The sequence below is a fragment of the Rhinatrema bivittatum genome, chromosome 10 (genome assembly GCF_901001135.1).
Source record: "Rhinatrema bivittatum chromosome 10, aRhiBiv1.1, whole genome shotgun sequence".
Taxonomy (NCBI): Eukaryota; Metazoa; Chordata; class Amphibia; order Gymnophiona; family Rhinatrematidae; genus Rhinatrema; species Rhinatrema bivittatum.
The window spans coordinates 29429490-29443607 of record NC_042624.1 but is presented as its reverse complement, the minus strand read 5'-3'; the positions used below and the strand labels follow the sequence as shown (position 1 = coordinate 29443607).

The following is a 14118-nucleotide window of genomic DNA, read 5'->3' as shown; positions in this document are numbered from 1 at the left end:
AATATTTTGTTCAATGTGAACCGAGGTGATGTTTTGTAACGTGCCACGGTATATAAAATCCTTTAAATAAATAAATAAATAAATAAATAAATAAATGCTTAGAGTGAGACAAGCGCAGGACTGAAGCTCAGGATGAAGGAGGGATCTGGGCAGCACTTCAAAAAAGGATCCAGCTGGAACAGAACTCCAATGACCGGAAATGGACACTGGATCAGATATGGATTTACTCCCAAGATGGTCATCTGGAGGCAAGGTCTGGCGGGCAAGGCCAGGCTTGAAACCCGGAGCTAGGAACTAGAGGATCAGGGACCACAAGACACACGAACAGAAGTACTGGAACAACTGGAGATGGGTATCAAAGAACTGGAACAACCAAGGAAAAGGTCATCCAAAGAGAGGAGCCATTTTGGTTTCCCTGTGTTTTTTCCCTAATATGGACACCATTTAGGAATTGATTGATCTCGAATGGGATGTTCCAAAAGCAAATTTCAAAGGGGGTCGGTCATTGGAAGGCTTGTAAGTGAGAGAGAGAGCGCTTGCATTTTTGCAAAGTGGATGCGCTGGTCTGTGCCGTCTCCAAATGAACGACTATGCCCATGGAGGGAGGAGCAGCCTTGAAGGATGTGCATGATAGGAGGATTGAGGCTATCCATAAGCAAGCCTTTGAGGCAGTGGCGATGACTTTACAGTGACACAATCTTGTCTGCTTCTCTCTCAAGAGGTTGATGATTTTGGTGTGAATTCCAGAGCAGTTATGGAACCCACTACCACCTTTTTAGCAGATGCAGGCTGTGATTTGGTCCACACCTCGGCCAGAGGAGTGGCTTTGGTGATAGCAGCTAGGCATCAACTATGGTTGCAAAATTGATCAACTGATGATTCCTCCAAAACTAATCTTATGAAGATGCCTTTTAAAGGCTCACTTTTGTTTGGGAGCAAGTTGGAGAAACTGGCCAGTAAGTGGGGTGAATCTCTGGTTCCTTGGTTGCTGGAGGGTAAGAAGCGGTTTCAGTGCTCCTTTGGTATGCGGGGTCATCTCTGGGCTTCCAAGTGGTTTTGTCCCTATAGAGGGTTGACCTTTCAGAGGACTTGGCCTTTCGGTAGGACTCAGTCCTTTCGTCTCAGATAGCCCAAGTGAGAAGTGGGCTCAGGTGGTGGTCCTTCACAAGCTTCCCAATGAAGGTTTCCCGACCCACCTTAGGGAGCAAGAAAGAAGGGGATGCCTCAATCTCTTTTATTAGAGGTGGGTAGAGATCACATTGGACCAGTGGGTCCTGGAGATGATATGAGAAGGATATGCATTGGAATTTCACAATATTCCTCGGGACATGTTCATGGTGTCTCCTTGATACTCCTCACAGAAGAAGCAAAGAGTTTGTGCATCAAAGGATCCTCAGGCTAAGGGGTGTTGTTCCAGTGCCCATGTCTCAAAGTATAGGGTGATATTCCATTTATTTTGTTGTGCCCAAGAAGGAGGGTTCCTTTTGTCCCATCCTGGATCTCAAAAGTGTCAACCATCATTTGAGGGTGACTCATTTTCACATGGAAACCTTATACTCTGTGATAATAGCCATGCAGTCGGGGAATTTCTGACCTTGCTGGATCTGTCCGAGGCCTACCTTCATATTCCCATCAGTTTGGAGCACCACCACCCCCAGAACATTTTCCAAAGTTATGACGGTGATAGTGGCAGCGTTGAGAAGAGAAGGGATCCTGGTGCACCTATAGTTGGATGACTGGCTGATTCAAGCCAATTCTCAGGAAGAGAGCCGCCTGGTGACACACAAAGTGATCTCCTTGTAGCAGGAGATCAGTTAGGTGGTGAGCCTGGCCAAGTGCAGTCTTCAGCCATCTCAGTTGTTGGAGTATCTGGGGTTTGGTTTGACACGGAGTACGACAAAGTTTTCCTGCTGGAAGTTCGGATTCAGAAATCGATGTTTCAGGTGCATCAGTTGGTGAACACTATGGGGCGGATTTTCAGAGCCCTGCTCGCCGGTGAGCCTATTTTACATAGGCCTACCGGCGCGCGCAGAGCCCCGGGACTCGCGTAAGTCCCGGGGTTCTCCGAGGGGGGCGTGTCGGGGGCGGGCCCGGTCGTCGCGGTGTTTAGGGGGCGTGTCGGCAGCATTTTGGGGGCGGGTACGGGGGCGTGGCTACGGCCCGGGGCGGTCCGGGGCGGTCTGGGGGCGTGGCCGCGCCCTCCGTACCCGCCCCCAGGTCGCGTCCCGGCGCGCAACAGGCCCGCTGGCGCGCGGGGATTTACTTCTCCCTCCGGGAGGCGTAAACCCCTGGAGAAAGGTAAGGGGGGGGTGTAGACAGGGCCGGGCGGGTGGGTTAGGTAGAGGAAGGGAGGGGACGGTGAGGGGAGGGCGTTAGAGGATTCCCTCCAAGGCCGCTCCGATTTCGGAGCGGCCTTGGAGGGAATGGGAGTAGGCTGCTCGGCGCGCGCCGGCTATACAGAATTCATAGCCTTGCGCGCGCCGATCCAGGATTTTAGTGGATACGCGCGGCTCCGCGCGTATCTACTAAAATCCAGCGTACTTTTGCTTGCGCCTGATGCGCCAGCAAAAGTACGCCTATTCGAGTTTTTTGAAAATCTACCCCTATATGCCCGACAGTGTGGTCCTATCTACAGGTGCTTGGCTTGATGGCGGCAACCGTGGAATTGGTGCCGAGGGCGCATATGTGTCCTCTTCAGTGCTCCCTACTGTCTCATTGGAACCCGCAGTCTCAGGGCTATTTGGTTTGGCTCCACTTGCTGATGGAAATCTGCTCTCACCTCCAGTGGTGGTTGCAGGAGGCCCATCTGAGAAAAGGGGTTTCCTTGTCCTCCCTGACCTGGTTGGAACTCACGACAGATATGAGTCTCCAGGATTGGGGGGCTCACTGTCAGGAGCTGACGGCCCAAGGATGTTAGAATGTCGAAGAGTCCCTCTGGACATCAATCGCTTGGAAATCCGGGTGGTCCAGTTGGCATGCTTGCAGATCTGCCACAGGTTGCAGGGTCAAGCAGCCCACATTATGTCAGACAATGCAACGATGGTGGCCTACATCATTCACCAGGGAGGAACCTAGAGCCAGCAAGTGTCACAGGAAATAGACCTACTTATGGAATGGGTTGGAGGACATTTACAAATGATCTTGGCCTCTCACATTGCAAGAAAAGACAATGTAAGAGCAGACTTTCTCAGCAAGGAGAGCCTTGACCCAGGAGAAAGGGGATTGTCAGCTGAGGCATTTGAGTTGACTGTGGATCGCTGGGGCCTTCTGTGCATAGACCTGCTGGAGACTTCTCGCAATGCGAAAGTTCCTCAATTTTTCAGTCGCAGGAGAGATTTGTGGTCCCTGGACATAAATGTTCTTGTACAGGTCTGGCTGGAAGACAGGTTGCTTTATGCCTTTCCTCTGTGGCCCTTGCTGGAAAGGATAATTCGCAAAATCGAGGGCTACAGGGCGCTAGTACTCCTGCTGGTGCCGGACTGGCCCAGACATCCGTGGGGTGCAGATCTGCGAAGTCTCCTGGTGGAGACTCTCCTTCGTCTTCCGCTGCACATGGATCTGTTGCAGCAGGGACCGGTTCTTCACGAGGATCCAACTCAGTTCTCTCTTAAGGTTTGGCCCTTGAGAGGACTCGCCTGTTGAAGCGTGGATATTCTTTTGCGGTGATTGCCACCTTACTCCGTGCTCAAAGGTTATCCACTTCCTTATCCTATGTGCAGGTTTGGAAAGTATTTGAGGTCTAATGTGAAGAGCGTGGTGTTCTTCCTCGTTCGGTTAAGATTCCACTCATTCTGGATTTTTTGTAGGATGGGTTAAGAATATATGAACATAAGAAAATGGCATACTGGGTCAGACCAAGGGTCTATCAAGCCCAGCATCCTGTTTCCAATGGTGGCCAATCCAGGCCATAAGAACCTGGCAAATACCCAAAAAATTAGTCTATTCCATGTTACCATTGTTAATGGCAGTGGCTATTCTCTAAGGGGTAGATTTTAAGAGGCGCGCGAACAGCCTACTTTTGCTTGCGCATCAGACTCAAGCAAAAGTACGCTGGATTTTAGTAGATACGCGCGGAGCCGCGCGTATCCACTAAAATCCTGGATCGGCGCGCGCAAGGCTATCGATTTTGTATAGCCTGCGCGCGCCGAGCCGCGCTGCCTCCCCCCGTTCCCTCCAAGGCCGCTCCGAAATCGGAGCGGCCTCGGAGGGAACTTTCCTTTGCCCTCCCCTCACCTTACCCTCCCTTCCCCTACCTAACCCACCCACCCGGCCCTGTCTACACCCCCCCCTTACCGTTGTCGGGGGATTTACGCCTCCCGGAGGGAGACGTAAATCCCCGCGCGCCAGCGGGCCTGCTGCGCGCCGGGCCGCGACCTGGGGGCGGGTACGGAGGGCGCGGCCACGCCCCCGGGCCGTAGCCACGCCCCATACCCGCCCCCAAAACGCGGCCGACACGCCCCCGAAACGCCGCGTCGACCGGGCCCGCCCCCCGACACGCCCCCGACACGCCCCCCTCCGAAAACCCCGGGACGTACGCGAGTCCCGGGGCTCTGCGCGCGCCGGGAGGCCTATGTAAAATAGGCTTCCCGGCGCGCAGGGCCCTGCTCGCCTAAATCCGCCCGGTTTTGGGCGGATTTAGGCGAGCAGGGCTCTGAAAATCTACCCCTAAGTGAACTTAATAGCAGGTAATGGACTTCTCCTCCAAGAACTTATCCAATCCTTTTTCAAAAACCGCTATACTAACTGCACTAACCACATCCTCTGGCAACAAATTCCAGAGTTTAATTGTGCGTTGAGTAAAAAAGAACTTTCTCCGATTAGTTTTAAATGTGCCACATGCTAACTTCATGGAGTGCCCCCTAGTCTTTCTACTATCCGAAAGAGTAAATAACCGATTCACATCTACCCGTTCTAGACCTCTCATGATTTTAAACATCTCTATCATATCCCCCCTCAGCCGTCTCTTCTCCAAGCTGAAAAGTCCTAACCTCTTTAGTCTTTCCTCATAGGGGAGCTGTTCTATTTCCCTTATCATTTTGGTAGCCCTTCTCTGTACCTTCTCCATCGCAATTATATCTTTTTTGAGATGCGGCGACCAGAATTGTACACAGTATTCAAGGTGCGGTCTCACCATGGAGCGATACAGAGGCATTATGACATTTTCCGTTTTATTCACCATTCCCTTTCTAATAATTCCCAACATTCTGTTTGCTTTTTTGACTGCCGCAGCACACTGAACCGACGATTTCAATGTGTTATCCACTATGACGCCTAGATCTCTTTCTTGGGTTGTAGCACCTAATATGGAACCCAACATTGTGTAATTATAGCATGGGTTATTTTTCCCTATATGCATCACCTTGCACTTATCCACATTAAATTTCATCTGCCATTTGGATGCCCAATTTTCCAGTCTCACAAGGTCTTCCTGCAATTTATCACAAGCTGCTTGTGATTTAACTACTCTGAACAATTTTGTGTCATCTGCAAATTTGATTATCTCACTCGTCATATTTCTTTCCAGATCATTTATAAATGTATTGAAAAGTAAGGGTCCCAATACAGATCCCTGAGGCACTCCACTGTCCACTCCCTTCCACTGAGAAAATTGTCCATTTAATCCTACTCTCTGTTTCCTGTCTTTTAGCCAGTTTGCAATCCACGAAAGGACATCGCCACCTATCTCATGACTTTTTACTTTTCCTAGAATCCTCTCAGGAGGAACTTTGTCAAATGCCTTCTGAAAATCCAAGTATACTACATCTACCGGTTCACCTTTATCCACGTGTTTATTAACTCCTTCAAAAAAGTAAGCAGATTTTTGAGGCAAGACTTGCCCTGGGTAAAGCCATGCTGACTTTGTTCCATTAAACCATGTCTTTCTATATGTTCTGTAATTTTGATGTTTAGAACACTTTCTACTATTTTTCCTGGTACTGAAGTCAGGCTAACCGGTCTGTAGTTTCCTGGATCGCCCCTGGAGCCCTTTTTAAATATTGGAGTTACATTTGCTATCCTCCAGTCTTCAGGTACAATGGATGATTTTAATGATAAGTTACAAATTTTTACTAATAGGTCTGAAATTTCATTTTTTAGTTCCTTCAGAACTCTGGGGTGTATACCATCCGGTCCGGGTGATTTACTGCTCTTCAATCAGGCCTACCACATCTTCTAGGTTCACCGTGATTTGATTCAGTCCATCTGAATCATTACCCATGAAATCCTTCTCCATTATGGGTACCTCCCCAACATCCTCTTCCGTAAACACCGAATCAAAGAAATCATTTAATCTTTCTGCGATGGCCTTATCTTCTCTAAGTGCCCCTTTACCCCTCGATCATCTAATGGTCCAACTGACTCCCTCACAGGCTTTCTGCTTCGGATATATTTTAAAAAGTTTTTACTGTGAATTTTTGCCTCTACAGCCAACTTCTTTTCAAATTCTCTCTTAGCCTGTCTTATCAATGTCTCACATTTAACTTGCCAACGTTTATGCTTTATCTTATTTTCTTCTGTTGGATCCTTCTTCCAATTTTTGAATGAAGATCTTTTGGCTAAAATAGCTTCTTTCACCTCCCCTTTTAACCATGCCGGTAATCGTTTTGCCTTCTTTCCATCTTTCTTAATGTGTGTAATACATCTAGACTGTGCTTCTAAAATGGTATTTTTTAACAATGAGCACGCCTCTTAGACATTTTTTACTTTTGTAGCTGCTCCTTTCTGGTTTTTTCTAACAATTTTTCTCATTTTATCAAAGTTTCCCTTTTGAAAGTTTTGCACAAGAACCTTGGATTTGCACACTATTCCTCTTCCAGCCATTAAATCAAATTTGATCATATTATGTTCACTATTGCCAAGCGGCCCCACCACCATTACCTCTCTCACCAAGTCCTGTGCTCCACTGAGATTTAGATCTAAAATTGCTCCCTCTCTCGTTGGTTCCTGAACCAATTGCTCCATAAAGCTATCATTTATTCCATCCAGGAACGTTATCTCTCTAGTGTGTCCCGATGATACATTTACCCAGTCAATATTGGGGTAATTGAAGTCTCCCATTATTACTGCACTACCAATTTGGTTAGCTTACTTAATTTCTCTTAGCATTTAACTGTCCGTCTCACCATCTTGACTAGGTGAACGGTAGTATACCCCTATCCCTATAGTCTTCCCCGACACACAAGGGATTTCTACCCATAAAGATTCAATTTTGTATTTAGTCTCATGCAGGATGTTTATTCTGTTGGACTCTATGCCATCCCAGTCATAAAGCACCACACCTCCTCCCGGGTGCTCCTCTCTGTCATTGCGATATAATTTGTACCCCGGTATAGTACTGTCCCATTGGTTATCCTCTTTCCACCCTGTCTCTGAGATGTCAATTAAGTCTATGTCATCATTCACTGCTATACATTCTAATTCTCCCAACTTACTTCTTAGACTTCTGGCATTAGCATACAAACAGTTCAAAGTTTGTTTTTGGTTTGTATTTTCATTCTGCTTTTTAATTGATAGGGATAAGTTAGAATTTTTTAGCTCAGGTGGACTATTTTTCTAATTATTGGAACCTCACTGTCGGGATGCCCTAATTCTAATGCATCATTAGTATCCTTTGAACATACCTCTAATCTAATCGGAGAAAATTCTTTTTCACTCAACGCACAATAAAGCTCTTGAATTTGTTGCCAGAGAATTTAGTTAGTGCAGTTAGTGTAGCTGGGTTAAAAAAAGGTTTGGATATATTCTTGGAGGAGAAATCAATTAATGGCTATTAATCAATTATACTTAGGGAATAGCCACTGCTATTAATTGCATCAGTAGCATGGGTTCTTCTTAGTGTTTGGGTAATTACCAGGTTCTTGTGGCCTGGTTTTTGGCCTCTGTTGGAAACAGGATGCTAGGCTTGATGGACCCTTGGTCTGTCCCAGCATGGCAATTTCTTATGTTCTTATGTTTATGTTCTCTCTCCGAACCATATGCTGCTGAGCGACTGTCGGCTTTCCCCTTTGTTCTAGTTTAGAAGCTGCTCTTTCTCCTTTTTAAAGGTTAGCACCAGCAGTCTGGTTCCACCCTGGTTAAGGTGGAGCCCATCCCTTCGGAAGAGACTCCCCCTTCCACAAAAGGTTCCCCAGTTGCTAACAAAATTGAATCCCTCTTCCTTGCACCATCGTCTCATCCACGCATTGATACTCCGGAGCTCTCCCTGCCTCTGGTGACCTGCGCGTGGAACAGGGAGCATTTCAGAGAATGTTACCCTGGAGGTTCTGGATTTAAGCTTTCTACCTAAGAACCTAAATTTGGCTTCCAGAACCTTCCTCTCACATTTTCCTATGTCGTTGGTGCCCACATGTACCACGACAGCCGGCTCCTCCGCAGCACTGTCTAAAATCCTATCTAGGTGACGCGTGAGGTCCTCCACCTTCGCACCAGGTAGGCATGTTACCAGGCGATCCTCACGCCCACCAGCCACCCAGCTATCTACATTCCTAATAATCGAATCACCAACTATGACGGCCAACCTAACCCTTCCCTCCTGGGCAGTAGGCCTTGGGGAGATATCCTCAGTGCGAAAGGACAATGCATCACCTGGAGAGCAGGTCCTTGCTACAGGATCCTTTCCTGCTGCACCTGGTTGGTGCTCTCCCATCATGAGACCTTCTTCCTCCAAGGCAGCACCAGGGCAGCCAGTCTGAAGTTGAGACTTGACTACTATGTCCCTGAAGGTCTCATCTATATACCTCTCTGTCTGCCTCAGCTCCTCCAGGTCTGCCACTCTAACCTCCAGAGATCGGACTCGTTCTCTGAGAGCCAGGAGTTCTTTGCATCGCATGCACATGTACAACTTCTCACCGGTGGGTAAAAAATCATAGATGTGACACTTGATGCAAAAGACTGGGAAACCCCCCTCTTGCTGCTGGACTGCTGCCTTCATCTCAATTTTGATCAGTTCCTGGTTAAGTTTTAGGTTGCTATGGGAGTAGGAATGTGTCTAATGTCCTTTAAATGTATTAGTGAATTCACTATGTGTCTGGTAGTGGCCTATCGAGGTCTGATCGAATTCTCAATAAAGTTTTTGTTGATTTTTTTTTTTTTTTTTTTTTTTTGTGAAAGTGGCACCTGCCTATAAATTAAGGAATGAACTAGGGGTGGGTGGGTTGGGAAATACAAACAGTCTAATTTCAGTTAGTCAGCCAGAGTGACTCACTGCTCTTTTGATTAACAAATGTTGGTCCCTATTCAAACCCATTCACACTACCTCAACACCTTTCCAAGGTGAGTAACTGAGCTGAACTATTCAACTTTTTTACTTAGGTATATACTGCTCCTAGCTTATTTTTAGCTTCTGGCTACTTTGGGGTTTGTTTGTTTTTTGTGGGGTTTTTTTTCCTTCAATACAAACACTCAGTTCGTATTAAATACAAACACTCAGTTCGTATTAAATACAAACACTCAGTTCTTTAAAAGTCTGCCGAACTCTCAGTTCGGCAGACTTTTAAAAATTAAAACACTACCTACTGCTTACTAGCTACCTTATTGACTGACTATTTAAATATACAGTCTAACTTGTTTATTCACTGCCTTTCTGACTATTAAAGGCACAAACACACTAAATAATACTCCCAGATTGTTAACTTGAATAAAGTATTAGCCCTTAATTTCTTGAAGGTGCACTTTGTGGCTCTTACCTGTTTCAGAGGCCCAGTGAATGGTGATTCCTTGTCGTCTCAATCTGATGTGGTCCATTTTTTGAAGGGCGTGAAGCATTCTAGGCCTCTCTTGAGGTTACCGGTTCCCTTGTGGAGTCTTAACTTGGTGCTGTATTTTTTGGCAGGCCCTATGTTCCAACCGCTGCATAGCCTTTCTTGCTGTTATTGACCTTGAAGATAGTGTTCTAACAGCTATATGTTTTGCGTGTCAAATTTTTTAACTGTAGACCTTGCCTTGTTGGGAGCTGTTCTTTCGGGTGACTCCAGAGGTATTACAGCTGCATACTTTTCCATCCTTCTTTCCCAAAGTGGTCTCAGAATTTCATTTAAATCAGTCCATTTCTTTGACATCTCTGGATAAGATGAGGGATGCGAAGGAGTATCGCCTCCTGTGTCCCTTGGATGTCAGGAAACTTGTTGTGTGGTATCTGGAAGTTTCTGAACCTTTTCAGAAGACAGATCACCTGTTTGTCCTCCATGGAGGAAGTAAGCAGGGCATTGCAGTTTCATGGGCTGCAGTAGCTCGCTGGATTAAGGAGGTGGTCATGGCCGCATATGTGGATGCTGAAAGCCATTGCCTACTTATGATTGGGCTCATTCCACTAGGTCTCAGGCAGTGTCATGAGCAGAGGATAGATTGTTGTCTCCCATTGATATCTGCCGAGTTTGCGACGTGGTCTTCCTTACTTACTTTTTCCAGGTTTTATCTTCTGGATGTGCAGGCCTGGGAAGATGCAGCCTTTGCACGTGCGGTGTTGACTGGACTGCGGGAAGTCTCCCACCCTGTTTGGGAGTAGCTTTGGTACATCCCACTGGTCCTGAGTCCATCTGTCTACATGCTAGGAAATGGAGAAATTACTTACCTGACAATTGCATTTTCCTTAGTGTGCTCAGTTTCCCGCCCTTGGATGCCGAATGAGTTCAGTGTTTGTTGGTTCAGTACAGTTACGGTTACCTGAGCGTATATATATATATATATGTTGTGATGTCAGCTTGCTCTGTCACCATCTGCTGGCAGGGGAGCATAACCCACTGGTCCTAAGTCCATCTGTCTACACTAAGGAAAAGAAAATTATCAGATAAGTAATATCTCCATGCTGGAGTGCTGTTGCAGCCTGAGACACCCATAAGTCCACCAATGCAACAGGTTCTGCAGTGCTGCTGTTGAAGTTAAGGAAGGGAGATTTGGGTCTGTTAGGGTTGATTTGGGGAAAAAGTGACTCCATGCTGCTAACACTGCCTGGATTGATTCCAAACCTTCTGGAGGGCTTGTGTATGTATGCAGGTGAAAAATAGTTCTCCATGCTTGTGATACATGACATTCACATCATGTTATCCCAGCAGAATGTGGAATACAGGGACTGAAATTTCCAGCGACTTGGAAAGTATCCTTGTGTCGATAGTATGGTTACTGTATTCATGTGGTAAACATTAAGAAATCCCAATAGATCAGCTAAAACCGATTGAATATTTTTCAGATCATTTCGAGCTGAGACTGATGAATGGCCCCCATCGCTGTGCCGGGAGAGTGGAGATCTTTCATGACAACAGCTGGGGGACTGTGTGTGATGATGCCTGGGACACACAAGATGCTGCGGTGGTGTGTAAACAGATGGACTGTGGACCTGTAATCTCTGCTCCACAAAGGGCCTATTTTGGCAAAGGAAATGATCAGATTTGGCTGGACAGTGTTAACTGCAATGGATCAGAAGTTCTTCTTGCTGACTGCGAGCATAATTCTTGGGGAGAGCATGACTGTGAACATGAAGAAGATGCCAGTGTTATGTGCTCAAGTAATTCTCTAACATGCTTATGCCTTCAGCTAGATCTCTTTTTATTGCATCTCTCATCTTAGCTAGTGCTGACAGTACTTCTGATATTTGGATGCATAGCATTATGCTCAGAGAAAGAAATTGTATCTCTTGGAGTCCATAACAAGCATTCGTAAACTGTGGGTCTGGATCCAGCTGAGGTGCTTTAGACCAGGTCTTCCCAAACTGTAGGTCAGGACCCCAAATAGGATGACACAACTTTATCTTGGGGTCACAAGTAGAGATGTGAATCGTGTGATCGATCGTCTTAACGATCGATTTTGGCTGGGGGGGGGGGAGGGAATTGGATCGTCGCGGTTTTGTTTTTTTAAATATCGTGTAAATCATAAATCGGGGGAGGGCGGGAAAACCGGCACACTAAAACAACCCTAAAACCCACCCCGACCCTTTAAAATAAATCCCCCACCCTCCCGAACACCCCCAAAATGTCTTAAATTACCTGGGGTCCAGTGGGGGGGTCCCGGTGTGATCTTCCACTCTCGGGCCACGGGTGCGTTGATAGAAATGGCGCCGGCGCTACGTTTGCCCTGTCATATGACAGCCCAAAACCATATAAAGTGACATATATTTTTTTATTCTTTATTACATAGAAAAAATTACAGCAATATTTAAATATTCAACATATTACCCACAAAAATATGCATCTAAAAAATCTCCCTCCATTCATACATCATACATACCCTTACATACTTCCACCTTGCTCCATAAAACTCTCAATCTTCTCAGATTAAGTTATATACCAAAACTTCCTTCCTTACAGTGTATTATGAATTTTAAATACAAATTATTAAATAAGCAGAGAAAATCCCATTTTTCATAAATTATCACTTGTTTGAAAAACGACAAATTCTTTAGTTCTTCTTTTATTCTCTCAACATGTTTCGCCCACAGGCTTCCTCAGGAGATATTTGAACGAATCTCCTACTGCTCATCTGTTCATATTCATCACATATTTCTGAAAGGATCTCATCTATAATATTTAATAAAATCAATTAACATAATTTTCAATAAATTTTCACCAAGAAATTCTTTGTATCTTTTTACCTTTAAAAAATATCTAACAAATATCTTTTACCTGTACATCCTCAAAAAGATTTCTCTTAGACATACATATAAATGTACCATTCCACTCCCGCTGCTCCACGTCTTTTCAACAAGTATTCACCCAGACGCTTGAATTTAAACTCTTCTTCCACCCTTCCTTTATGAGTTACCTGAACGAATTAAAACAATTATTCCAAAAATTTAAAGATTCCTACCGAAGAGGAAAAAAAAAAACCCTCCTCCTTTCCAAACCCCATAAACATGAGTAACAAAATGAAGGAAAAACTCACCATATCTTGAAATACTTAACGCACCACCACCTTCATAACGTTCAAACAGACGCCGACATCAAGTGAATCAAAGGAAGTAAGGAAACCACTTCCCCTCTTCTTTTTTAAAGTCCCTTGCTCCAATCAAACAGAAGTTTAAATTCGTCTCCACCCCTCTATTCTTCCCTCCCACTAAACTTCAACTCCGCCCAACTCCACAGCGCACTTATCCAAAAGACAGAACATCTTCCAAAATGAAAGAAAACCTCTTACACTTCTTATTCCTTTTTCCAACCCAGGTCAATAGTAATTACATTCCTAAAGACATGCTACCCAATCTATTTTGTCATTCAAACCCTTGGGCCATAACGTTCCCAAAGAAAAGATTAATCTTTGCTTTAAACATAGCAATGTTTTATTAATGTTACCTCCACGTCTATTATGTATGTCTTGTATCACAAAGAAACGAAGCTCTTCCACTGTATGGTGATATTCTTGCCAATGTTTTACCAGTGGGGCAGTTTCAACCACATTCCGAATCCTACTACAATGCTCTAATACCCGAATTCTAACTTTTCTTGTTGTTTTCCCCACGTAAAACAGTCCACAAGGACATTGTACAATATATACTACTGAGCTGGATTGGCACGTGGTTCTATTTTTTAAATAGATCTTTTTTCCAGAAACCGGATGGGTAAAGAAATTTACCGACAAACTAAATTTACAGACACTGCAACTTGTACATGGATAATGTCCCCCATTCATATCATTTTTGCTTTCTCCATACCCTGAATCTGAGTGCACCAAAATATCCCTAAGATTTTGAGATCTTTTAAATGAAAACATCGGAGGGACTTGCATACCTACAAAACCACTAACTAAATGCCAGTGGTTTTTGATAACCTGTATTAAATCCCCTACCATATTTGAATAGGGTAATACACAAACTAATGAATGTGATTTCAGAGTCTTCTTAGGTTGTAATAAAAGATCCCTATTTATATAGCACGCTCTTTTATACGCGTGATTAACTACACGATCCGGATATCCCCGTGCTTTAAATCTTTCTTGTAAATCCTTAGCATGTTTTTTAAAGGATGGCATATCCGTACAAATCCTTCTCACTCTAAAAAACTGTCCCAAAGGAAAATTTTCTCTGATATGCTTGGGGTGAAACTATTAAAATGCAGTAATCCATTTCTATCCATTCTATCCGTTCTATCCGAACCTAGTATTGCAAAATGGCGCCGGCCGTATGGCCATATTGCC

General features: G+C 45.0%; 1 protein-coding gene across 1 annotated transcript in view; it reads left to right on the top strand.

Moving 5' to 3' along the window:
- The window catches only part of LOC115099917 (deleted in malignant brain tumors 1 protein-like), a 555639-nt gene that overhangs the window by 123666 nt on the left and 417855 nt on the right, over nt 1-14118 (top strand). The window contains exon 3 of the mRNA XM_029617926.1: nt 11183-11497. Within this exon, the coding sequence (XP_029473786.1) occupies nt 11183-11497 (315 nt within the window). The remainder of the gene's footprint in view (nt 1-11182; nt 11498-14118) is intronic.